This window comes from Jaculus jaculus, chromosome 9 (genome assembly GCF_020740685.1).
Source record: "Jaculus jaculus isolate mJacJac1 chromosome 9, mJacJac1.mat.Y.cur, whole genome shotgun sequence".
NCBI classification, from domain to species: domain Eukaryota; kingdom Metazoa; phylum Chordata; class Mammalia; order Rodentia; family Dipodidae; genus Jaculus; species Jaculus jaculus.
In genome coordinates, this window is record NC_059110.1 from 29357488 (window position 1) to 29383479 (window position 25992).

A 25992-nucleotide genomic window follows, 5' to 3' on the forward strand; every position below is an offset into this window, starting at 1 on the left:
GTTGCTTCTTATATGTGTATACCAAGTTCTTAATGTTCCTTTGGCAATGGAATTTTACAACTATATAAAAAGTTACCTTTGCCTAAGAAACAGTATTTACTGTGTGTATATAGTTGACAAAATTCTTTACGATCCAGCACTCTAATTAGTTGACAAAACCAGCTACCTCAGATTGTAGCATTTCCAAGTAGAAAAAGAACCTCCTGCCCAGCACACCCTTTTGTGGCACACAGTATCATGGCCTGACCTGTAGGCAACCTGCAGTAATGTACAAGTACAACTTAGTGATGAAAACATCCTTAGGAGTCCCAATGAAGTACGGATCAAGTGTAATTATACATATGAAATTACTTAGCCTTCTGCTGTTGCAGATATAATCAGTGCTCATTTTCTTAAGACAAATTTTCCCCCCTTCCAAAGTAACTGCGTTCATTGTATCTTTGAAATTAAGCAGAAAACAGACAAAAGCCAGTGCTGGTGACCAATATAGAGTAAGGTCACTTCTTCATGCTTCACAAGACTGGACTCAATTTCCAGGACCAGGAAGGGCTAAGCCTTCACCATCTTCCAAAGCCTTGTTGGTAGACTATTCAGTGACTCTGTTGTCTTTCTTTCAGAAAGCAGTATGACCACTCTAGACCTTTTAGGGTCCAAAAACTGTGGTTTTTCTATGTTGGAAATCTGCAAACACCCTGTCCCCAGGGCCCCCATGGCTTCCTCTGAATCCACCATGAAATCCTTGCGGGACAGTGAAGGTCTCTGTTCAGCCACCGCCATGTCCTCTGGCACCAAGGATACCAAGACCCCCTTCGCCTCTCTGTACGTGCCACGACCACAGTTTGGATGAAGTGGGATCCCAAACATTTCAGCAGTTAACCTTCTTTCTTTAGCTCTTTTAAAGTTTTTATTTTATTTATTTGAGAGAGAGAGAGAGAGAAAGAGGCAGATAGATGGAGAGAGAATGGGTGCACCAGGGCCTCTAGCCACTACAAACAAACTCCAGACACATGCCCCACCTCGTGCATCCGGCTTACATGGGTCCTGTGGAATCGAACCTTAGTCCTTTGGCTTTGCAGGCAAGTGCCTTAGCTGCTAAGCCATCTCCCCAGCCCTTGATTTCTTCTTCTTTTTAAAAATATTTTAGTTATTAGATAGAGAGGTGAGGGGAGGACTCTCATAGCAATAGCAGATGAACTCCAGATGCATGCGCCATTTTATGTAGGTACTGGGGAATTGAACCTAGGCTGTCAGGCTTTGCAAGTAAGTGCATTTAGAACTGAGCCATCTCCCCAGCCTGAGTTTTTTTTTTTTTTTTTTTTTTTTTTTTTTTTTTTTTTTGTGAGACAGAGTCTCACTCTAGCCCAGGCTGACCTGGAATTCACTATGTAGTCTCAGGCTGGCCTTGAACTCATGGTGATCCTCCTACCTCAGCCTCCTAAGTACGAGATTAAAGGCGTGAACCACCATGCCTGGCCCAGCCTGAGTTTTTGATCTTTTTAAAAAATTTACTTTAAACTTTTATTTTATTTTATTTATTTACTGGAAAGAGAGAGAGAGAGAGCGAGAGAGAGAGAGAGAGAGAGAGTGAGAGAGAGAGTGAGGCAGGCAGATAGAAAGAGAATGGGTGCATCAGGGCCACTAGCCATTGCAAATGAACTCCAAAAACATGTGCCACCTTGTGCATCTGGCTTACATGGGTCCTAGGGAATCGAACCTTAGTCCTTTGGCTTTGCAGGCAAGTGCCTTAGCCGCTAAGCCATCTCCCCAGCCCTTGATTTCTTCTTCTTTTTAAAAATATTTTAGTTATTAGATAGAGAGGTGAGGGGAGGACTCTCATAGCAATAGCAAATGAACTCCAGATACATGCGCCATTTTATGTAGGTACTGGGGAATTGAACCTAGGCTGTCAGGTTTTGCAAGTAAGTGCATTTAGCAACTGAGCCATCTCCCCAGCCTGAGGTTTTTTTTTTTTTTTTTTTTTTGTGAGATAGTCTCAGGCTGACCTGGAATTCACTATGTAGTCTCAGGCCAGCCTCGAACTCATGGTGATCCTCCTACCTCAGCCTCCCAAGTGTGGGATTAAAGGCGTGCACCACCACGTCTGGCCCAGCCTGAGTTTTTGATTTTTTTTTAATTTACTTTAATCTTTTATTTTATTTTATTTATTTACTGGAAAGAGAGAGAGAGAGAGAGTGAGTGTGAGGCAGGCAGATAGAAAGAGAATGGGTGCATTAGGGCCACTAGCCATTGCAAATGAACTCCAAAAACATGTGCTACCTTGTACATCTGGTATTACATGGTACTGGGGAATCGAACTCAGGTCCTTAGGCTTTGCAGAGAAGTGCTGTAAGTGCTAAGCCATCTCTCTTGCCTGAGTTTTTGATTTCTAACTACTCACATTCAATTCAAATGAAATGATAGGAGATACAGGAGCATTCTTACTCGGAGTGTGAAGGACGGTGAGCAGAGCCTTCTGGCCCCGTGTGAACTCAGTTTGCCTTTGTCCTCTGTCTGTGGGGCCAGCACGATGTCATTGACACATCTTTCAATGAATGTTTCTCCAGAAGGCTCACTGTTGCTGTCTGACCTCCCCACAGAACTGGTATGTGGGACACTTCAAGCTTTATTTGTTCTCAGCCTCTTAAACCTGATCCTGTCACTAGTATGAGGGCACTGTTGATGCCCGAACAAACATCCTGGATGTTGAAACCCAGCCTGAAGAAACAAGGCTGTGTTTAAAGGCCGATATCCCACCCAGCATCGAGATCCTGCTTGCTAATTCATTGCCTTCCTTCTGAAGGATGATAATATTTGAAAAATTACACCCTGACTTAGGGCTGTTCATCTTTTCACAGAAAAAAAAATTCTTCTACTTTATGGTTGCAACTATACATGAAAGGTGAACTCAACTCTTGGCTAGCTGAATCCCGTTTTATTATGAACTTTGCTTAGGAAAGCAAGGGAAGGCAAAGAAAATCCAAGTCCTTCTGTCAGAGTGGAAGACATTAATCTCACAGAGCACCTCGCCTTTAGGCTGTGTTTAACTTGTTAAAATGAAGTCTGGGCAAAAATCAAATTGTCCATCACATTATTATATCTACAGAGGCAAGACACTATGGAAGAATGTATATCCATATCTGGCTAGATATCTGGAGGTGTGTTTGTATCTCCAGTTTTTATTCATCATTTTTATTGTGCCTCATGATGACTTGTTTTAACTGCAAGTCAGCATTATTTCTTAATTTTTTTTTTCCACCAAGGGGTTTGATGGTTTGCAAGAGAGTTAAAGAGAAAGGTTAGGATAATAAGAGTTGATGAAAGAGCAAATGTCATGACAGATTAGCCATTTCCTGTTTTAGTAGGAGAAGTGCCTAAAAGGAGAAGAAAAATCAACATCTCCGTAGACGGAGCTCTACTGACCTTGCCTGTAGAACTCTTCGCAGACCCTTTCACTCCATTGCTTGCTCATCTCCCAGATCCTACAGGGGTTGCAGATGTCAGCGCACTTCAGGGCGATCTGAGGATGGATGGGCAGGGCAGGGAGAGGCTGTCAGAGGCTGTCTCTTCAGGTACAATTGTACCCCACGCCAAAGAGGGCTGCCAGGCCCATCTACCTGCTGGGCCTCATGGTACCAGACCCATATTTACAGAGAGCCTTGCTGACATTGCTTCTTGTCAAAGCCCTTCATTCGGGGCTCCGGCTTTATAGCAATGAGGAGAAAGGAGCTATAGCCCGAAGACGTGGAGCTTCCTGGAGGAGACTCAGGGTAAGAAGGCCAATGAAAGCCATGCCCTGGCTCATTCTGTTGGCCCTCACCTCTCAGCCAGGGAAGCTTCATGGGTCTGGTCTGGCTCAAGTGAGATCCGAGGAAGCCCCTCTCATGTCGACCGATCCCATACATCACTTAAATGATGTGTTTTTATTTTCATGCCTATGTCTGTGTGAAGTAAGCTCAGACTGCCAGCTAGCGCACCAAACTAAGACTGCTGTGTTTCTTAAGCTACATACGGGATACTTGGCTTGCTTTATACAAGTCTGGAAGCAGTTTTACTTAAAAAATTTATATATTTATTTATTTGAAAGAGAGAGCTAAAGACTGAGATAGATAGATAGATAGATAGATAGATAGATAGATAGATAGATAGATAAATAGATTGAGAATGGGTGCGCCAGGACCTCTAGCTACTGCAAACATACTCTAGACACATGCGCCACCTAGTGCATCTGGTTTATGTGGGTACTGGGCAATCAAACCTGGGTCCTTAGGCTTCACAGGCAAATGCCTTTATTGCCAAGCCATCTCTCCAGCCCTTCTCCCCCAGTCTGGATCTGGGATACCAGCTCTGGTCACTAGCAATGACTATAGGGGCATTACCTTAAGTTCTCAAACAAGTAGGTTCTCATTTTTTTTTTTTTTTTTTTTGGTTTTTTGAAGCAGGGTCTCATTCTAGCCCAGGCTGACCTGGAATTCACTGTGGAGTCTCAGTGTGGCCTTGAACTCACGACAATCCTCCTACCTCTGCCTCCTGAGTGCTGGGATTAAAGGTGTGCGCCACCACGCCTGGCTACAGGTTCTCATTTTTGACCATAAACTTCCATGAGACTGCTGCCAGGAGACTTGCCCAGCATCAGTGTTCATTGTTTTGATCCAGTTCCTTGCATCATAGCACAGTTAGTCATGTTGGGGTCTGGGAGAGCCTTGGATCATATTAGGATATCAGATAGCAATTTAGCTGGTTTTTCCCTGCTAAGTAGAAGCACCAGTATGGTTGGGATGGGGGAGAAGTAGAAGTGTCTTCCAGAGACATTAGGAATTCAGTTGAGTTAACAACCCTTCCTTTTGAAATGAAGGGCTCAGGCCAAATCTTTCTGTTACAACGTGGCTTGAGTCATTTAAATCAACAACTGGTTCATGTTTTTTTTTTGGAGGGGGGTTGAGGTAGGGTCTCAATCTAGCTCAGGCTCTCCTGGAATTCACTATGTAGTCTCAGGGTGGCCTCCAACTCACGGTGATCCTCCTACCTCTGCCCCCCCGAGTGCTGGGATTAAAGGCGTGTGCCACCACGCCAGGCTAACTGGCTCATTTTTGAGTGTTCAGATATCAGAAGATTAGCATGGAAAGAAGGAAGAGGGAGGGAGCTCTCCAGCGGGGAGTAGGGTATTTCCCAACAAGGATGGAACACTTTCTCTAGCTCTGAGAGCAGCGTGAAGACCTGGGACAGAGGGACACCTAGGTTCAGTCTCCCATGGGCGGCTCCAGCTTCTTGTCTGTCCAGGGAGCTGGAAAGATGGCTCAGTAGTTAAAGAGTGGTTAAAGGTGTTCGTTGGCTCAACTCCCAAGCCACCCACTCAGGCTGCCCACAAGTAGCACAAGTGTGCAGTATTCATTTACAGTGGCAAAAGGGGCTGGTGACCCCATGAAAATAAATAAATAAAAATTCAAAACCCGTCAAACAAAACGACAACAAAATTTGTCTAGACAAATTCATGGGTCATGCATTCAGTCTTTCATGCCAAAAGGATAGGAAGAAGAGAGAAAATGGAAGACCAGAAAGAAGGCTCTGGTTTGGAAATCAGGTCAAGTATCATATTGCCATAGAGTAAAGCAAAAAGGGTTGGACTTAATCCAATCCAATCCAATTGTATCCTACTCAACTCGACTTGAAATTATTTATTGTTATCCAAAAGTGACAAGACTCCGAATAAAAGTCATTTAGGTAGAAAGGAAAGCAAAGTCTATTGTATAGGTTTTAGGTAAAGGAAAGTTATTTGATTTTTAGGTTTTTGAAAAAAATTTTTTAAGAGAGCTGGGCGTGGTGGCACACGCCTTTAATCCTAGCACTTGGGAGGCAGAGGGAGGAGGATCACCGTGAGTTGGAGGCCACCCTGAGACTCCATAGTAAATTCCAGGTCAGCCTGGGCTAGAGTGAGACCCTACCTCGAAAAACAAAAACAAAAACAAACAAACAAAAAAATTTAAGAGACTAATTGGAAGGGGGAGGAGATTTGATGGAGGGTGGATTTGAGAGGCAGAATGGGAGTGGAGGGAGGGAATTATGGTTTTATTGTCTGTACTTATGGAAGCTGTCAATAAAAAGTTAAAAAAGAATTTATTGAAATCAATATATATAATTTATTTGCAAGGCATAGGGACAGAATGAGAAAATGGGCACTCCAGAGCCTTTTACCACTGCAAACAAACTCCAGATTCATGCTCCACTTTGTGCATCTGGCTTAATGTGGGTGCTGGGGACTCAAACCCAGGCCACCAAGCTTTGTAAGCCCGTGTCTTTAACTGCCGAGCCACTTTCTCCAGCCTAACTTTTCAGCTTTTGATGGTGTTATACTTTCATGTTACCAAGACAGTTTTTTTTAAACATGGCATGGGTGTTCCACTGGTCAGTTTTACGTTAAGCCACATAAGTGGCTCACTAGGGTTAGGGTATAGCTTAGTGATAGAGCCTTTGCCTAGCATGTGTGGCAAGCCTAGGGCTCCTAGGTTTGCTACCTTGCAGGTAGCAGGTTGAGTATATGCAGTAAGAACTTCCAGTGAGTCTTCTTTGTGAGGAGGTAAGAAAAATTATCACCTGCTTTCTATCATGAAACCTGGAAACCACTTACCAATTTTCAAAATTTTATTTATTTATTTATTTATTTATGAGAGAGGCAGATAGATGATAGACAGAGAGAGAGAGATAGAGAGAGAGAGAGGGAGAGGGAGAGGGAGGGTGAGAGAGAGAATATGGGCATGCCAGGGCCTTCAGCCACTGCAAATGAACTCCAGATGCGTGTGCCACTTTATGCATCTGGCTTACGTGGGTACTGGGGAATCAAACTTGGGTCCTTAGGCTTTGTAGGCAAGCGCCTTAACCACTAAGCCATCTCCCCAGCCCCACTTACCAATTTCTTATGTCTCAAAGCTTTTAATAAAGTCAGCCACTACTCTAACTTACAGCATGGACTAGACCTCCTTCTCAAAAGTGCTGCAATCATCCATCCCGTCCCTAGCACTTTCACCCAGCAAGACCGATGGCTTCTTTTTACCTGAAGCATAAAGTGTCTGTCCTGTATGTCTTCCAGTCTCAGGTCTTTATTGTGGAGGTGAGCTTGCAATCGCGTCAGAAATTCATTCTGCCTGTTGATGTCCGTGGCCAAGATGAGGGAGCCCAGCTGCTGTTCAATGTCCTGTCTGCAGGCATCAGAACAAAGGGGAAGAGCACGTACTCACAAGTCAAATCCCTCTGAGGAAGATGACCGATCCTCACCACCAGGCTTCATCCTTTCATCTCAGCCTTGGATTCTACTTAATCACACAGCGTCTCAGGCCCTTGCCGACTAAGAGCAAGTCTCCCAGCCCCGGACAGGAGGCTGCTCAGAGCTGCGTGCAGAGTGACGGAGGCCTTAGGTGAACAAAGCTGGGGGCATTTTACATGGTTGCTGTGGGGGAATTTGAAAGCCAGATAGCACTCCATGACTAAGGTAGACCCACGAAGCCTTGCAGAGTCAAGCGGGTTGTGCTTTTTGGAGAGTTCAAAGTGGTTCGAACTTCAGTATGTGTGTGGCGCACGCTTTAATCCCAGCACTTGGGAGGCAGAGGTAGGAGGATCACTGTGAGTTCGAGGCCACCCTGAGACTACAGAGTGAATTCCAGGTCAGCCTGGGCTAGAGTGAGGCCCTACCTTGAAAAACTTAAAAAACAAAAAAAAGACAGCACTCAGGAGGCAGAGGTAGGAGGATCTCCGAGAGTTCGAGGCCACCCTGAGACTACATAGCGAATTCCAGGTCAGCCTGAGCCAGAGTGAGACCCTACCTCGAAAAACCAAAAAAAAAAAAAAAAAAAAAAAAAGATTTTCATGGAGAGAGAAAAGGGGATAACAAGAGTCATAATAAGGAAGACAGTAGTATTTTGGGTACCAGGGATGGAGTTAGCAAAAGCACGAAATAGGTCAGATAGAAATCACAGCACTCAAGCAAAAAAAAAAAAAAAAAAAAAGCAGTATCCAGACACCATTACAAACCAATGGGAAAGAGATCCATTAGTCAAAAAAAGGTACAGGAGAAATGGGATATTTTGTAAAAGTACTGTAAGTTAGAGCTTTATTTTCATATAGAAAGTAATCCGTGGGAGGAAGGAACTAAAACTATCTCAGAAACTCACTTGTAAATGAAATGTATTGAAGCAACGTGCATAGAGCAGACATCTACAGTGTAAGGAATAAGTGTGAGGTGGATACTTGTAATTTTCACTCAGTCCAGAACCTCCCAGAAAATCCCATTACCTCTCCCATATGTCCACTGAGCAAGCCTGAAGCCACCATTCTCTTATTTTTGTTTCCCTTCTTATATATATCCAAACAACATGGTTTAACTTTAATCACTTCTTGTGCTTTAAGTTCTTTTGTATATTTTATTTCTTCTCCTCTGGTTCCTCCTCCTTTTCTTTTCTTTTCAAACAAGGTTTTACATTGCCCAGGCTGGCTTAAAGTCACTATGTAGCCTAGAATGATCTTGAACTCCTGATCCTCCCACCTCCGCCTCCCAAGTCTTGGAGCTGCAGTCATGTGACGGCAAGTTTGCCTCATAATTCGCCTTTTTTTTTTAGCTTCAAATTATGTTTTTGAAATTTATTCATGTTGATGCATAGGCTGAAATCCATTCATTTGCATTATCATATCCTATTATAAGAATATATGATAATGTGCTTATCAGGTCTACGTTGTTTTGGTTTTTCTTTTTTTAAAAATATTTTTATTTACTTATTTATTTGACAAAGAGAAAGAGGGAGAGAGAGAGAGAGAGACAATGGGTGCGCCAGGGCCTCTAGCCACTACAAACGAACTCCAGATGTGTGTGCCCCCTTGTGCATCTGGCTAATGGGGGTCCTGGAGAATTGAACTTGGGTCCTTTGGCTTTGCAGGCAAATGCCTTAACTGCTAAGCCATCCCTCCAGCCTTTTTTTTTTTTAAGGTAGGATTTTGCTGTAGCCCAGGCTGGCCTGGAATGTACTATGTAGTCTCAGGGTGGCCTTGAACTCATGATGACCCTCTTACCTCTGCCTCCTGAGTACTGGGATTAAAGGCATGAACCACCATAGCCAGCTCTAATGTGCAATTTCTATGGTCATGGAAAAAACTAGAAGGATATGTAGCGGAATTATGGTTGAGTGTTCTCTTTTTATATTTTTAATATGAATATTCAGATCTGATTAATTATTAAGTTTATAATCAGAAAATATATTTAATGAGAAGAAATGTTTCCCAAATTAAACTAAAATGCAAACTAAAAACTTCAAGTAATATTTACAACGTATAAGAATTTGTTTCTGTACTTAATATACAGAGGGTTTTACAAATAACACTGATAAGATGATAGAAAAAGAGCAAAAAAATAAAAATCTCTACATAGGGCTGGGGAGATGCCTTAGTGGTTAAGGTACATACCTGCAAAGTCAAAGGACCCAGGTTCAATTTCCCAGTACCCAAGTAAAGCCAGATGCACAAGATGGCACATGTGTCTGGAGTTTGTTTGCAGTGGCTACAGACCCTTGTGCACCCATTCTCTCTTTCTCTATTTGCATCTTTCTCCCTCTGTCTCATGAATGAATGAATGAATGAATAAATAAACTATTTAAAAAATCTCTAAAACAGTAATAACCAGCAAATAAATGAAAAGTTTCAGTATTAAGTAAAAGATGCATAGTAATTGAACAAACAGCTTTCTTTTCTTTTCTTTTTATGAGAGAGAGAGGGAGAGAGAGAATTGGCATGCCAGGGCCTCTAGCCACTGCAATCAAACTCTAGATGTGTGCGCCACCTTGTGTGCATGTGTGACTGACCATGTGCACATGTATCACCTTGTCGTATGGCTTATGTGGGTTCTGGGGAGTTGAACCTGGGTCCTTAAGCTTCACAGGCAAGTGCCTTAACTATGAAGCCATCTCTTCAGCTCCTTTTTTTTCCTTTTTGTATACATATGTATATAGATGTGAAATGCAAACATTTAAGAAATGTAAAAATGGGCTGGAGAGATGGCTTAGCGGTTAAGCGCTTGCCTGTGAAGCCTAAGGACCCCGGTTTGAGGCTCGGTTCCCCAGGTCCCACGTTAGCCAGGTGCACAAGGGGGCGCACGCGTCTGGAGTTCGTTTGCAGAGGCTGGAAGCCCTGGCGCGCCCATTCTCTCTCTCTCCCTCTATCTGTCTTTCTCTCTGTGTCTGTCACTCTCAAATAAATAAATTAAAAAAAAAAAGAAATGTAAAAGATAATGCTTAATTTGGAGATGCTTCACAGGCAGATTTTCTTGTAAACCATTAATGGGAGCACCGGTAAATATAGCTGCTTTGAAAAACAATTTGACAATATATAACAAGGGTCTTTAGAATCTAGAGTGTCAGGAGTGGGATAAAATATATGTTATTTATAATAATAGTAATTTGGAAACCATTTAACTTCCAAACTACAATGATTCCATCTATTTGGCCACAATAATGCCGTATTGCCAGTGAAATAACTAAGTACCAGGTTTAATGGTGTGGAAAACAGCCTTTCTAGTAAGTGAGCAATATTAGGACTAAATTGTGACATAAGCCAAGCATTGTGACTCAAGCCTGTGACCCTATTGGCAGACAAGAAGCAGCAAGGACTGATGGGAGTTTGAAGTCAGCCTGGGTACAGAGTGAGACTCTATCTAAAAAAAAAACAAAAACAAACAAACAAAAAAAAACATACACACACAAACAATAACAACAAAAATAAACAGAGCTCTGTGATATAAAGCCCCCATCTGGTTAGAATACAGTTGTATTTTAAAAAAGACTAAAAGGATATATACTAGCCAGATGTGGTAGTTTGATTCAGGTGTCCCCCATAAGCTTAGGGGTTCTGAATGCTAGGTTCCCAGCTGATGGAGATTTGGGAATTAATGAATTAATGCCTCTAGGAGGCAGTGTATTTTTTGGGGGTAGACTTATGGGTGTTAAAGCCAGTTTCCCCTTGCCAGTGTTTGGCACACTCTCCTGTTGCTATGGTCCACCTTATGTGTGCCATGGGGTGATGCCCACGCTCTGCTCATGCTGTCGTTTTCCCTGCCATCGTGGAGCTTCCCCTCAATCCTGTAAGCCAAAATAAACCTCTTTTTCCCACAAGATGCTCTTGGTTGGGTGATTTCTATCAGCAAAGTGAACCTAACTGCAACACCAGGTTAACATCAACTATTCCTAGATGACAGAGTGACCAGTAATTACATTTACACTTTTCTCTTTCTTTCCTTTCTTTTTCTCTTTCTCTCTCCCTCTCTCTCTGTCTCCCTCCCTCCTTTCTTTCTCTCTCTCCTTCTTTCTTTCCTTCTTCCTTCCTTCCTTCCTTCCTTCCTTCCTTCCTTCCTTCCTTCCTTCCTTCCTCCCTCCCTCCCTCCCTCCCTCCCTCCCTCCCTCCCTCCCTCCCTCCCTCCCCCCTCCCTTCTTTCTTTCTTTCTTTCTTTCTTTCCTTCCTTCCTTCCTTCCTTCCTTCCTTCCTTCCTTCCTTCCTTCCTTCCTTCCTTCTTTCTTTCTTTCTTTCTTTCTTTCTTTCTTTCTTTCTTTCTTTCTTTCTTTCATTCAAGGTAGGGTCTTGCTCTAGCCTAGGCTGACCTGGAATTCACTATGTAGTTTCAGTCTGGCCTCAAACTTACAGTGATCCTCCTACTTCTGCCTCCCAAGTCCTGGTATTAGAAGCATGCCCCACCATATCTGGCTCCACTTTTCTTCTTCGTATCAGGTTGAACCACATGAACCTGCCAATATTTTTCATCTCATCCTTCATGTGGTTCAAATGAGTAGTGTTCTGTGTCTTCCTTAGTTTCTACAGCTAACCTGTGTTGGAAAGGTGACCATCTGCCTGAGGATAAGAAGAACTAATTATTGTGATTGTAACTTTTGTTACAAAGTCCTTTCACAATTATTGCTGCATAGTAATTGTGTTTCAAGCAACAGTAGTTTATAACCCACTAACTCACAAAGATACTGTGACATGAACACAGTATTTTATTTGGAAGCCATAGGAATGAGTGGGGTGCCTGAGGCAATGCCCACTAACTGAGCAGCAAGTGGGGTTGCTACTGGCATGGGGGGGGGGGCTGTGTTCTTCTTTGTCTATCTCTCATCCCTCCCCTCTTTCATTCTGTCTCCCTTCCTCCTTCCCCCTCTTCCTGCCTGCCTGCAACAGGATCCTGTCTGTATGCAGCCCAGGTAGGCCTCCAACTTGGGCTCCGCTTGCCTTACCCTCACTAGTGTTGATATTTGTTCCACCAAGCCTTCTTTCCCTCTTTCTCCTTCTTCATCTGTTTCTCCCTCTCACTTCCCCTACTCCTTAATTTCTTACTTTGAATTCTTTTGGTCTTTACAATTTATTATTCCAGTAAAAGGCATAAGGTTTTAGACCATGCACACAGCCTGGTTGACTTCCTGTAAATTCCACACTCCTCTGGGTGCCTGGACCCAGCAGGAGCTAGCGTCAGAGGGCCAGGAATAAATTTGCAAGCCCAGAGCATGCAGCCTGTCCTATGGGGAAAGAGAGCACTGACCTTGACCTCTGACTCAGTGTGTGCCATTAATACCACTCACCTAGCTCCCTTGGGTCCTGCACATTTTCATCAAACAGACTGGAATTAGTTGTGGCCTTGAAGACAGTATAGCAGCTAACTTGGAGCCATGAGGAGAAAAAGGAAATGGCCTTGAACTTAGTAAGATTCAGACTGACAAACAGTACACTAGAAAAGTAGTCATTGTCTCCTCTGTTTAAAATGCAGGCAACATTAACCAATTTATGATGAAAAAATTCCTGAGGCCAAATCAATGAATAATAACAACAGAAGATTTATGTCTTTGTTTTTGATTTTCTTTTGAGTCAAGTTTTCACTCGCTAGGCTGGGCTGCCTCTGGAGTGCTAGAATGAGAGCCCAAGCCACCATTCATGGCTTCACAAAAGAGCTCCTAACTATATTTGCTAAGACTGGTAGATGACAAAACACACTTTCTGGAACTAGCCCTAAATCTAGCTGCGAATTCCTGTGTTCCTTCTTGACAAATATTTATTCTTTGGATCTAAACGGGAGGACAGTTTTGCTAACATCACGGACAGGAACTTGGCACGGCAGAGCCCTGTTGCTGGAGCGGGAAAGCCGAGAGCTGCTCAGCGTCTTTCCCCTGACATTAGGTCACAGGCCAGCCAAGGCCCTTCCAAAAACGAACAGAGATTCTGGTTTCTGGGTTGGGGTACCTGATACCGCGTCTCCCACTAGACAAGCAAGTGCAGTCAAGAAACCCAGCAGCTGGCTCCCTGGCACTCGCCTGGGGTGGGGTGGGGGGTCCCCAGCGTGCCCTGGAGGACTCGGTTTATCTGTACTGCACGCACATCAACCTGGTTTCATCTCTGAAGCACTTACGTCATTTCCTTTGGCAAGTGAGCAAGAAGCCTAGATTCTCGGAGCATGCCAATTGTAGATCGCCAGTGATGATTCTCCAGCACAGACATATTCTGCAAAGAAAGAAAACAAAAGCTATAAAGGAGAGAAAGCCAGATAATGATCTTTCACAGCTGGACACAGCCCCAGGACAGCCAGTGTCTCCCCACCCCCCTGCCCACAGTCAGTTCAGACTTCAGGACTCAGAGGCAAACCCAAGCCCAAGCACATCACCAGGCCCGTCCTCATTGCCCTAGTGATGGCCCTGGGGACTCTCAGCTCTAGGTCGAGTAATTGTTTCCAGAATTGTTCACTGCCACCTCTGTCCCTCTTAACCAAAGTTTGCCCAGTGGACACTAAATATAGACAGCAAAAAGGGAAGCAGGGACTGGAGAGATGGCTTAGCAGTTAAGCTGCTTGCCAGCAAAGCCAAAGGACCCAGGTTCGATTCCCCAGTATACACATAAAGCCAGATGCACAAGGCGCATGCGTCTGGTTTGCAGAGACGAGTGGCCCTGGTGTCCCCATTCTCTGTCTCTCTCTGTTGGTCTGTCTCTTTCAAATAAATAAATAAATAAATAAATGATATATATTTTTTAAAGAAAGTCAAGTAGTACAAAACAGGTCATAACGGTATCATGACTCTCTAGTCACAACATCATCCAAGATTGTCTGACCACGCTGAGCTGAGACAGGTTTCCCAACTTCTGGTCTAATCTGTACTGACCAAGCGCCTCCACACTGATAACAAACACACGGTCCTAGGCCTGGACACCCAGGGAGGTTGGCAACGTAGTTGGACTTTGGAGTCCCAAACAGTACTGTTTTGATTCAGAAGTCTGGAGGTGATTAATTTTTATGTACACAGTGTCATGGAGTTAGCCATAGCTCTTCCACCCCCTGCCAGAATCCTGGAGTTTAGTCCAGCAGACCTATGAGCTGAAATTGGTCATTGCCTCTTACTCAGTTATCTAGATAATTCCTGCCTTATGGGGAAGCTTTCCTATGTCCAGTTTCTCCTTTGACATTATGATTACTGTAAGTCAGTTTGTCAGCCTTAAGCAGTATTTTGTTTTCCTTCTTCCCTTCTGTCTTCCCTTTCTCCCTCCCTTCCTTAGTCCTTTCCTCCCTTCCCCCTCTCCTTTATCTTTTTTCTTTTATTTTTTTCGAGGCAGGGTCTCACTCTAGCCCAAGCTGGCCTGGAATTCACTCTGTAGTCTCAGGGTGGCCTCGAACTCACAGAGATCCTCCTACCTCTGCCTCCCGAGTGCTGGGATTAAAGACATGCGCCCCTGTGCCCAGCTCTCTCTCCTTTATATTTGAGACAGGGTCTCATGTAGCCCATCCTGGCCTTGAACTCACCATGCAGTCGAGGCTGGTCCTGATCCTTTTGCCTCCACCTACTGAGTGCTAGGATTATATTTATATTACATCCAGCTCATGTGTATGTATGTGTGTGTATATATATATATATATATATGGACCTTCGCTAGTGTGTATGTATGTGTGTGGCATGCCTATGTGTTCACACCTGTGTGTAGGTTCACACAGGAACCCTCTATGGGACTTGTAGGCATGCCGCTGCATCCAGCTTTCCTTGTGTATACTGGGGATGTGAACTTGGCTCCTCATGCTTGTATAGCAAGCCCTTGACCTACAGAGCCATCTCCACACTACTGCTTTCTTTTTTCTTTTTAAAAATTTTATTTTGTAAAAGGTTACACTCAGGCTGGAGAGATGGCTTAGTGGTTGTTTGCCTGCGAAGTCAAAGGACCCAGGTTCGATTCTCCGGGACCCATGAAAGCCAGATGCACATGCATCTGGAGTTCATTTGCGGTGGCTACAGGCCCTGGCGTGCCCATTCTCTTTCGGTCCATCTCTCTTCTATCCCTCGCTCTCTGCTTGCAAATAAATAAATAAAATTTTTTTTAAAAAGGTTATACTCTTTTTATCCCCTTGCCCCTACTCTTTTTTCTTTGGGGCCTTCCTCAGTGGGGTTATGGTATTCACTGTGGAGTCACGAAGACCTCCGTCAGTCTCTGTGGGGAAAGGGGGGCATGCCTCACTGTATTCTTAACAACTTTGTGTCTTTGCTTTCCTTTCCTTTCCTTTCCTTTCCTTTCCTTTCCTTTCCTTTCCTTTCCTTTCCTTTCCTTTCCTTTCCTTTCCTTTCCTTTCCTTTCCTTTCCTTTCCTTTCCTTTCCTTTCCTTTCCTTTCCTTTTCCCTTCCCTTCTTCCTTCCTTCCTTTCTTCCTTCCTTCCTTTCTTCTTTTGGTTTTTTGAGGTAGAGTCTCACTCTAGGCCAGGCTGACCTGGAAGTCATTATGGAGTCTCAGGTGGCCTCCAACTCACGGTAATCCTCCTACCTCTGCCTCCCGAGTGCTGGGATTAAAGGTGTGCACTACCATATTCGGCTTTTTAATTTTCTTTCATAAAAATATTTTTATTATTTATTAGAGAGAGATATAGAAAGAGAAGAAGAAGGAGGAGGAGGAGAAAGAGAAAGAGAACAAACTCTAGATGCATGTGCCACTTTGTGCATGTGGCTTTCTGTTTGCCCTGGGAATTGAGCCCAGGCCATTAGGCTTTGTAAGCAAGCAACTTTAACCACTAACTCATCTCTCCAGTCCTGCTTTATTTTCTCAATTGTTTATTTATTCATTCTTATTTTTTGGTTTTTTTAAAAATTGTCTTCCTTCCACCTTTAATCCCAACACTCAGGAAGCAGAGGTAGGAGGATCCCTGAGAGTTCGAGGCCACCCTGACACTACATAGTTTTAATTCCTGGTTAGCCTGGACCAGAGTGAGACCCTACCTCGAAAAACAAAACAACAACAAAAAAATTGTCTTCCTTCCTTCCTTTATTTTTGACATTCTGAGACCGAGTTTCAGTATGTACGGGCTGCCCTTGAACTTTCTATATAACCCAAGTTGGCCTCCTAGCTCCCAGTCTTTCTGCCTCAGCCTCCTAAGTGCTGGGGTTATAAATGTGCACCACCATCCCTGGACTCTGAATTGATTCAAGAAGGCTTTTACATTTACAAAGAACTCAAAAGACAGCACTCTTTAAACTAGCGTAGCCAATAGTCATAGAGACAGAAAGGAGAACAGTCATTTCCAGGGGCTAGAGAGACAGAGGGTGGAGTGTGATCGCTTAATGGAAATAGAGTTTTGGTTTTACATGATGAAAAGTGTTATAGAGATGGAGGGTGGCCATGATTGCCCACCATTATAATGGTACGTAATACCACATGATAGAACACTTCAAAATGGCTAAGAGGGTACAAGTTTTACATTTTGTGCATTTTCACAGTGTAAAAACAGGTAAGGAAAAGAAATAAGGAAGGCGTATCTGCCCACTGAGTGGAGTAGGAGTGAGACTGCAAACCATCTACTCACGATGCCTTTATCTGAGTGACCTGGATACTCCTCAATCTTTTCAGCACATGATTGGGGTGGCCCCAGGGCTGACACCATCCAGGGTCTCTTAGGAAAACACAATATCGGGAAAAAGTGCGGCTATTTTTGATTCTAAAATTAAACAGTGACTTCTCCCCAGGACTTTGTTGGGGCGAGTTACCTCATGCTGCGCCTCATACCCATCCTTGGATAGATGGTTATATTGTATTTGTTGCTTTCTGCCAACGAGTCATTATTTTTTATTTACCACTTGACCATGTTTGAGCTGGTGATTAGATTTTATTACTTTCATCCACTGTCCTCTTCTTTCCTTTTGGGCACGAGCCACACTCAACAAAAGGGAATGTTTGGTGGAAATTATATGTTAGACTAATTTGTTCTGATTGTAAAGATTTATGAGCGCAGAGAGCGATAGGTTAGTATGGTGTAGCAGATGTTCCCTCCTGCAGTGACATTTAATTCAGTCTCTCATGAGTTCATTTGCCAGACTAATTCAAGCCGATAGAGACACATGGAACAACCACACATGAGTTTCTTCTCAAGGGTCTCCAAAACTGTAACAAGACCTAATGACAAATGACACTTACACCCCTGTTGAGTGGAACAGAAGTGTCAGGAGAATGGCCTGAGGCATTGTTATTTATGTCAGCCTGACTTAACATCTTCATTAATGATCTTCCTGCAGACAGAATCTACGGATCCTTGGGAGATAGGCGGGTGAAACCACATCTCCATGGAAGCACCAGGGAGGAGACTGAGGGGCCTGGCAGCTGAGACAGAATGAGAGATGGCAGAGCTGATCGCAAACACGTGTTTGTGGGAAGAGTCTTTATACGCGCAAACGTTGGTCAGAACCATGCTGGAAGTGGGGCCTTCTAGTGGCTTCCAGAAAGAAGGAAAGAAGGGCAGGATGGAGGGGGACAATAGCAAATACCATTTCTGGATCAGGTGCTTTATCTGGCCTCCTTTAGCCTAATCTTACCTACCCTTTGGATTTTTAAAAATATTTTATTTTATTTATTTATGAGAGAGAGAGAGAGAAAGAGAGAGAGAGAGAGAGGGAGGATGGGCACACTAGAGCCTGTAGCCCTGCAAGTGAACTTCAGATGCATGTGCTACCTTGTACATTTGTCTCTCATGGGTCCAGGGGAATCAAACTTCGGTCCTTTGGCTTTGTAGGCAAGTGCCTTAACCTCTAAGCCATCTCTCCAGCCTTCCTTTGGAAATTTTTGACAGGCATGATTAGACCTTGGGGTTACTGGAGAGGCCACTTGAGCTGACAGGCTGACATATGCTAAGGAGTGACTGAGGAACATCTTTAATTCAGGTCTGCCACAGTTAAAAACCTCAGCTTTGCATTTGCTCCTGGCTGCCTCCCAATAATTTTCTTTCTTTTTAAAAAATATTTATTTATTTGACAGAGAAAAAGGGAGAGAGAGCATGAATGGGCACACCAGGGTCTCCCGCCACTGCAAACGAACTCCGATGTGTGTGCCCCCTTGTGCATTTGGCTAACGTGGGCCCTGGGGGATCGAACCTGGGTCCCTCCAGCCCAATAATTTTCTTTCTTTCTTCTTTTTTTTTTTTTTTAGAAAAAATATATCTGTTTATTTGTGAGAGAGAGAGAGATAAAGGGAGAGGGAGACAGAGACAGACAGAAAGAGAGAGAGAGAGGGAGAATATGGGTATGCCAGGGCCTCCAGCCACTGCAAATGAACTCCAGATGCATGTACCATCTTGTGCATCTAGCTTTATGTGGGTACTGGGGAATCAAACTTGGGTCCTTAGACTTCTGCCTTAACTGCTAAGCAATCTCTCCAGCCCCTCCCAAGAATTTTCTGTTACCACATATGGGTATCCAAAAACTAGAATTTTCCAAGCTGTCAAATTCCCACAATTAGACTTAATATTGCCCACACTTTTCAGAATTGATACCTAAAAATATAAAAATCATTCATCTATGTTCTTAATATTTTTAACTTTTCTGTGTATGAATATAATGAAAGAGATGAAAATGCCAATGGCACCCAATGCCTCCCAATGCACCCAATGCGATCCTCCTACCTCTGCCTACTGAGTGCCAGGATTAAAGGTGTGCGCCACCATGCCTGGCTTTGTACCACTTTTTATGTCTGGCTTTTGTGAATGGCTTGGGAATTGAACCTGGCCTATAAGGGCTTTGCAAGCAAGCACCTTTAATTGCTGAGCCATCTTCCCGGTTGGTTTGGGTTAAAGTGAGACCTTACTTCCAAAAACAACAAAAGAAACCAACCCCCCCCCAAAGTATATGAATTGATATTTTAATTTAAAAGATTTCCCTAACATTAGGATATATGAATTAAATATTTTTAGTTTGAGTATATAGTGCAATTGTTATTAGTAATTAGCTGGTCAAAATACATGTGTATTGCAAATTTGGAAAATTTATTTTTAAATTAAAAAAATATATTGACAGTACATCATTTGATGAAATGGAAGGGAGAGTTATGGCATCTCAGTTACAGGAGACATGTTTTAAATTTGTAGTGATTGATGTGGTATTTGCATTTTTGGGGTAATGTGTCACATGACTCAGAATAGGCACGCGGTATGTCTTTCTTTGCAAAGTGGAAATAGGATGATTGGGAAAGGTGGATTGCAAAGCAAAACCGGTTTGAAGGCTCTCCAAGCACATTTCCAGGCATTTCAGTTTAAAGACCTGAGCCTGGAGTTTGCCAATACTGTTCATGACCCTTGGGAAGCCTTTACATGTGTCCATGAGCACACATACCCACCATTGCTATCGAGGGCAGGGAATATACCTTATTCATCTTTGTACCACAAAGTGTGGCACAGCACCACCTAGATAAGCAAATCTTTGTAGAATGAATAATGAACACTTTCCCAAACCCCGAAAGTCAGTAGCTGTAAAGGTTCAAAGAATGGTTAAAAGAAAAAGAATATAATTGAATTTTTGGTCAATATCTGTTAGAAGCAAGGCTTGGGATCATCTGTTGTGAATTCCTCAGACTTAGGTTCAAACCAAAGAAATTTTTAGATTATTATAATAATTGACTCTTGGGCTGGAGAGATGGCTTAGCAGTTAAGGCACTTGCCAACAAAGCCAAAGGACCTCAGTTCGATTTTCCAGCTTACCCACGTAAGCCAGATGCACAAGGGGGCTCACGCATCTGGAGTTCGTTTGCAGTGGCTGGAAGCCCTGGCACGCTCATTCTCTCTCTTTGTCTCTTTCTCTCTCTGCCTCTTTCCCTCTCTCAAAAAAATAAAAAATTTAAAAAAAAAAAGACTATCACTCCTTTTCTCTCTCTTTTTGTTTTTTCGAGGTAAGGTCTCACTCTAACCCAGGTTGCCCTGACATTCACTTGTATTCTCAGGGTGGCCTCAAACTCATGGTGATCCTCTTACCTCTGCTTCCTGAAGGCTGGGATTAAAGGTGTGCACCACCATGTGTGGTATTCTCTCTCCTTACTCATAGACAACCAGGATCAGACAAATGACTCCAGAAATTACATACCAGAAAGCCTCGGTCAATTACATGATGAAAATAAGATCCATATATAGAATTTTAAGATAATTTCTACTTGTTTGTCATAGCTTACTCTTGGTAATAATGCAATCACTAGCAGGAGTCACAATTAAACATTCACTGAACACCAGACCTGTGCTGGATGCAAAGGCTGTGGGAGAGACTGTAAGTGCTGGACACTTCCTTATTGTCCTTTGGAGACATGGGCATCCAATCAGGAAATGGAAATTTAGATTGGCCACTTGGGGATCAGGAAAGAGAAGACTGAAGTTGAAGGACTCAGGAACCAGAGGGACGCCATGACAAGCTTCAGAGTCACCAGTAGGCCTAAGTTTCTATTTCCCAGCAAGGTTTAAATAAGAATTTAACAGTTACTGAATAAAGAGCACAAATTGCTTATGCCATACATTTCTATAGTCATAAGACAAGTTGCTTAAGTTCCTCAAACACACATAGCCAATCACAATAAAGGTTGCTTAATCTGCTTGAAATTCTCCTAACCAGTGCCCACCAGCTCTGCCCCCCAGCATCCTAAGCCTATCAGAAAAATACAAGTGCAGTTACTACTTAAATCTACCAATCATGAAACCATTCCCCTGCTTCTTTGTTCAAATCCCTATAAAAACCTGCCCCCCCTGCTGCTCAGGGCTCTTGTACGGATCCACTGCATTGGTGAAGTCAAGAGTCCGAGCTTAAGCCCGAAATAAAGCTCCTTGCCTTTGCATACGTGCTTGATTCTCCTTGGTGGTCACTGGGGGCGCCGAGAACTGGGCATAGCAAAGTCATATAGGAGGCACATATGAGAGGGGTTTTTAGAGGGGGGAAAAATGCTTTCAGGAAAAAGAGGTACAAATTGAGATCAAAAGGATGAGTGGACTAGAACAAGTCAAAGTGTAGGCAGGGTATTACATCTGAGCAAACTGCACGCCGCAGTAGAGTATTTGTGAAAATGGACAGAAGTTGTGCTTGCTTCGGCAGCACATATCCTAAAATTGGGATGATATGGAGATTAGCATGGCCCCTGTGCGAGGCTGACACGCAAATTCGTGAAGCATTCCATATTTAAAAAAAAAAACAAACGTACACCTAGAGCTGAGAGACCCTTCGTGTCTTCCTGCGATTTGCTTGTGTATCTGTAGAAATGACCACATTCTAATGGACTGCATATTTTGCTCCATTCTTTTCCTTTTCCCCTGGGAGAAGTAGGGATTTTTATCGGTTTTGTCATCTTTTGTCATTCCTGGCACCTGCCACATCTGACGCACTCTGCAAATATTTGTTGAATGAATAAAGAAGTAAGTGATACATTTGGGAAACTGAAAGTATTTCTGGCTTGATGAGGCAGTCAGGCGTTGCTGGGAGGTGGGAGGAAGGGAGGCCAGCGGGGGTCAGATGAAAATCTTGAGGACGGGGCTGGCACATTAGCTTTGTCCATTCATTATCTCACCAGATTTCTTCTTTTTTTTTTTAAATTATTTATTTATTTATTTATTTATTTATTTATTTATTTATTTGAGAGTGACAGACACAGAGAGAAAGACAGATAGAGGGAGAGAGAGAGAATGGGCGCGCCAGGGCTTCCAGCCTCTGCAAACGAACTCCAGACGTGTGCGCCCCCTTGTGCATCTGGCTAACGTGGGACCTGGGGAACCGAGCCTCGAACCGGGGTCCTTAGGCTTCACAGGCAAGCGCTTAACCGCTAAGCCATCTCTCCAGTCCTTTTTTTTTTTTTTTTTAAAGTAGGAATCATGCATCTAGAAGTGTTTCTGGTTGCACAGTGGGGAAAGGGTTGAAGCCAGGCAAACCTGAGTGATGTGGATGTGAGGAGGCGGGAAGGAGGGAGGATCAGGGGATCAGGGGCAGGGGGCAGGCCAGGCTGTTCTCAGGGAACAGCCAAGAAGTGACAGTGTGCTGGCCCTTGTCCTCTGGCTCACCTAGGAGCTCAGCTCAGTGTCAGTGAAAGGTAGACCGAGGGAGAGAAGGAAGTCATGATCAGGAAGATGTGAACATATGGTCAAATTCCATCTGAACACACTCTAAAATCCCCACTAGTTGGGGAATATGCATTCGGCTGCACATCTATCCACCTGGAGGAAGCAGCAGCTTAGGAATTTCACATTAGCCCAGCACCAACGTGCTGTCGCCTCTGGCCCTGTGTGCTTGCAGTGTGCAGAATCATCTTCACTTTAAAGGTGAAAGCATAATCATCTGCCATTGTGGCCCCAAGACTTAATACATTTATTTATTTGAGAGAAAGAGGGAAGGGAGAGGGAGGGAGAGTACGCGAGAGTGATCACCAGGGCCTCCAGCCACTGCAAACGAACTCCAAGACGCATGTGCCACCTTGTGCATCTGACTTACGTGGGTCCTGAGGACTCAAACCCTTGGCTTTGCAGCTAAGTGACTTAACCACTAAGCTACCTCTCCAGCTCCTTTCTGTTTACTTTTTTTTTTCCTTTTTATTTTGAGACATGGTCTCACTAAGCTGTCTAGACTGGCCTTGAACTCACTCTGTAGCCCAGGCACGCCTTGAACTTATGATCCTTAGGCCTCAGCCTTCCAAGTAGTTGGTTTCTGATCTGTGGGATGCTTTCTTTGATTAAAATACTTAATGTTGATAAACTGAGTCTGAGACACTAAGGAATCAGAAGTCCTTATACCCTTGAATACAGAGCACATGGAAGGAAAAACAACAGCAAGAATGTTGTTTGTGTTTTCTTTTTATTTATTTATTTGTTTTTGGTTTTTTGAGGTAGGGTCTCACTCTAGCTCAGGTTGACCTGGAAGTCACTATGTAGTCTCATGGCAATCCTCCTACCTTTGCCTCCCGAGTGCCCGGATTAAAGGTGTGTGCCACCACGCCCGGCTGCGCTTTCATTTTTAAGTCCTGCTCCTGACTCAACTCTGGTCTCTGCCTACTTCTCTCCTAACAGACCAGGTCTCCTTGGCGTCACCCCAGAATGTCACCTAGAGATATCAGAAGAAGAGAAGCACCTTGAGCCTAAATAAGGCCTTGGTCCTAGAAGAATCTAGGGGTCTTATTTAATACCTACTTGATTATGTTTTTCCTTGTTTCCCAAGACTTGGATCAGAAAAAAAGTGTGAATTCACTTGCTGTCTAGGGGTCTGGTCTGTGCTAAGCTGAGGGCCCCCAGAAACTTGATAAAGTAGAAAAATGAATTTTGAGTGATCATTTTAGAATTTTAATACTCTGCCCCAAACACTTCATCCTGTAGACATTATGAGGATATGCATAATCTTTGCAAATGTTTGTTTGAGGAGAGGTGATAAGATTACATGGAAGGAACATTTCTCCTGGCCCTGTCTGCCTTATTTTTGAGTTCAGTGTCACTCAGAGTAAAAATTGGTTAAAAATGCTAACCTGGCTGGGTGTGGTGGCACATGCCTTTAATGCCAGCATTTAGGAGGCTGAGGTAGGAGGATCACTGTGAGTTTGAGGCCACCCTGGGACTACATAGTGAATTCCAGGTCAGCCTGGGCTAGAGCAAGACCTAACCTTGAAAACCCCACAAATAAATAAATGCGTACATGCTGACTGGCCTAACCCTGACAATTTCAAGTAACTTCAGCAAAATGATTAAGGAAAATGTGATAAACTTCTGTGAGACATCATAGAATTTTTTGTTTTTGTTTTTGTTTTTCTAGGCTGACATGGAATTCACTATGTAGCCTCAGGGTGGCCTTAAACTCATGGCAATCCACCTACCTTTGCTTCTTGAGTGCTGGGATTAAAGGCATAGGCCACCACGCCCAGCTCACATCATAGAATTTAATAAGCATAATGTTTTGTGGAACAATTAACTACTATTTTATTCTGTAGTTAATCAGTAATTGGATTCTTTCAAGAGGAATTAAAATTTAAATTAAACAGAGAGGCATTATTATATCTTTATGCCTTGCTGAGCCCACTCTGTGCGCATGGCAGAGGTGGGTCCTCTCTCTCACGTGCTAAACTCTTGATCCACTGTGACACCTGCACTGTTTCTAGTCTGATGGGTGAGGAGCCAGGTGGAAGTGTCAGCCAGACTTTCATGTTGAACTTGGTTGGTGGGTCAGCTCTTGTGTCCCAGTCAGACCCCAGACAATGAATGGGAGGGCAGCCTATGACCTGGCCTTCACTCCAGCTTCCCTGGCACTCTCTTTATCTCAGGGCAGAAACACATGCTGGGTGTTATGCAACGGTCTTCTTATTTATCAGAACTAAAAGGACGTAGCCAATAGAAGGAGGGAGAGGAAACCCTGTTCCATTTTATCTCATTTATAGCAAGTCTGCATTGTAGCGAAGTCACGCACAGGGTGTCCTCAGAGAATTCCTGGCTCCACCTCACTACCTTATTCTTCTTGGTTGAATGTGAATGTGAGTGTGTTATTTTGGGACATATTTGCATGTATTTTTATTTCATTCATTTCCATGGTTCTTATGATATTTTGAATATATGATTCATTAAAAAATATATTTTTTGGTTTATTGAGGTAGTGTCCTGCTTTAGCTCAGGCTGACCTGGAGTTTGCTATGTAGTTTCAGGGTGGCCTCAAACTCACAGCAATCCTCTTACCTCTGCCTGCCAACTGCTGGGATTAAAAGCTTATGCCACCATACTGGGTAAAAATATTTTTTAATAAATATTTTATTTATTTATTTGAGAGAGAGAAAAGAAAGAAGAAGAAGGAGAGAGAGAGAGACAGAGAGAGAGAGAGAGAGAGAGAGAGAGAGAGAGAGAGAGAGAGAGAATGGGTGTGCTAGGGCCTTTAGCCATTGCAAATAAATTCCAGATGCATGCACCACCTTGAGCATCTGGCTTACGTGGGTCCTGGGGAATTGAACCTGAGTCCTTTGGCTTTGCTGGCAGGTGTCTTAACCACTAAGCCATCTCTCCAGCCCATTTTAAAATTTCTTTTATGAGAGAGACAGAGAGAGAAAGAGAGAGGAAAAATTGGCATGCTAGGGCCTCCAGCCATTGTAATTGAATGCTAGATGTGTGTGCCACCTCGTGTGCATGTGTGACCTTGTGCATCTGTCATCTTGTTCATCTGGCTTATGTGGGTTCTGGGGAGCTGAACATGGGTCTTTAGGCTTCGCAGGCAAGTGCCTTAACTGCTAAGCAATCTCTCCAGCCTCTAATTTAAATTTTTAAAAATTAATTTATTTGAAAGAAAGGGAATGGCAGATAGAGAGAGAATGGGCATGCCAGCCGCTGCAAATGAACACCAGATGCATGTGCCACTTTGTGCATCTGACTTACATGGGCTCTGGGGAATTGAACCTGGGTCCTTTGGCTTTGCAGGCAAATGCTGTAACTGCTAAGCCATCTCTCCAGCCCAATTAAAAAAATTTAATGAGAGCAAATTATAAATCTTTTTCCTAGAAAAATATGTGTAGGTGTATCCTGTGAAAACTTGCATGTAATTTCCTGGAAGCCCATTCACAGCTCAAATGACAAATCCATGATAAACTTAACAAGGCTACGTTTCCAAAGATTTAGAAATGCCATGTGCTGTTGTCTTGTTTCGTGAATATAGTATTTAACATGCTTTGTTTTCTTTATGTGAAGCACTGTATCTAGGGAGGATCAGGAATGGAGGAAGGATA

General features: G+C 43.4%; 1 protein-coding gene and 1 non-coding gene across 4 annotated transcripts in view; one reads left to right on the forward strand and one right to left on the reverse strand.

The window, feature by feature from the left end:
- The window catches only part of Pde7b (phosphodiesterase 7B), a 381712-nt gene that overhangs the window by 11671 nt on the left and 344049 nt on the right, over positions 1-25992 (reverse strand). For all 3 annotated transcript variants that reach the window (XM_045158760.1, XM_045158761.1, XM_004651322.2), the window contains 3 exons: positions 13418-13509; positions 7046-7190; positions 3421-3517 (listed from right to left, as the gene is read on the reverse strand). In XM_045158760.1, the coding sequence (XP_045014695.1) occupies positions 3421-3517; positions 7046-7190; positions 13418-13509 (334 nt within the window). The remainder of the gene's footprint in view (positions 1-3420; positions 3518-7045; positions 7191-13417; positions 13510-25992) is intronic.
- LOC123463787 lies at positions 21344-21447 on the forward strand. Its single transcript, XR_006639172.1, has one exon. It is a non-coding gene; the product is annotated as a U6 spliceosomal RNA (small nuclear RNA).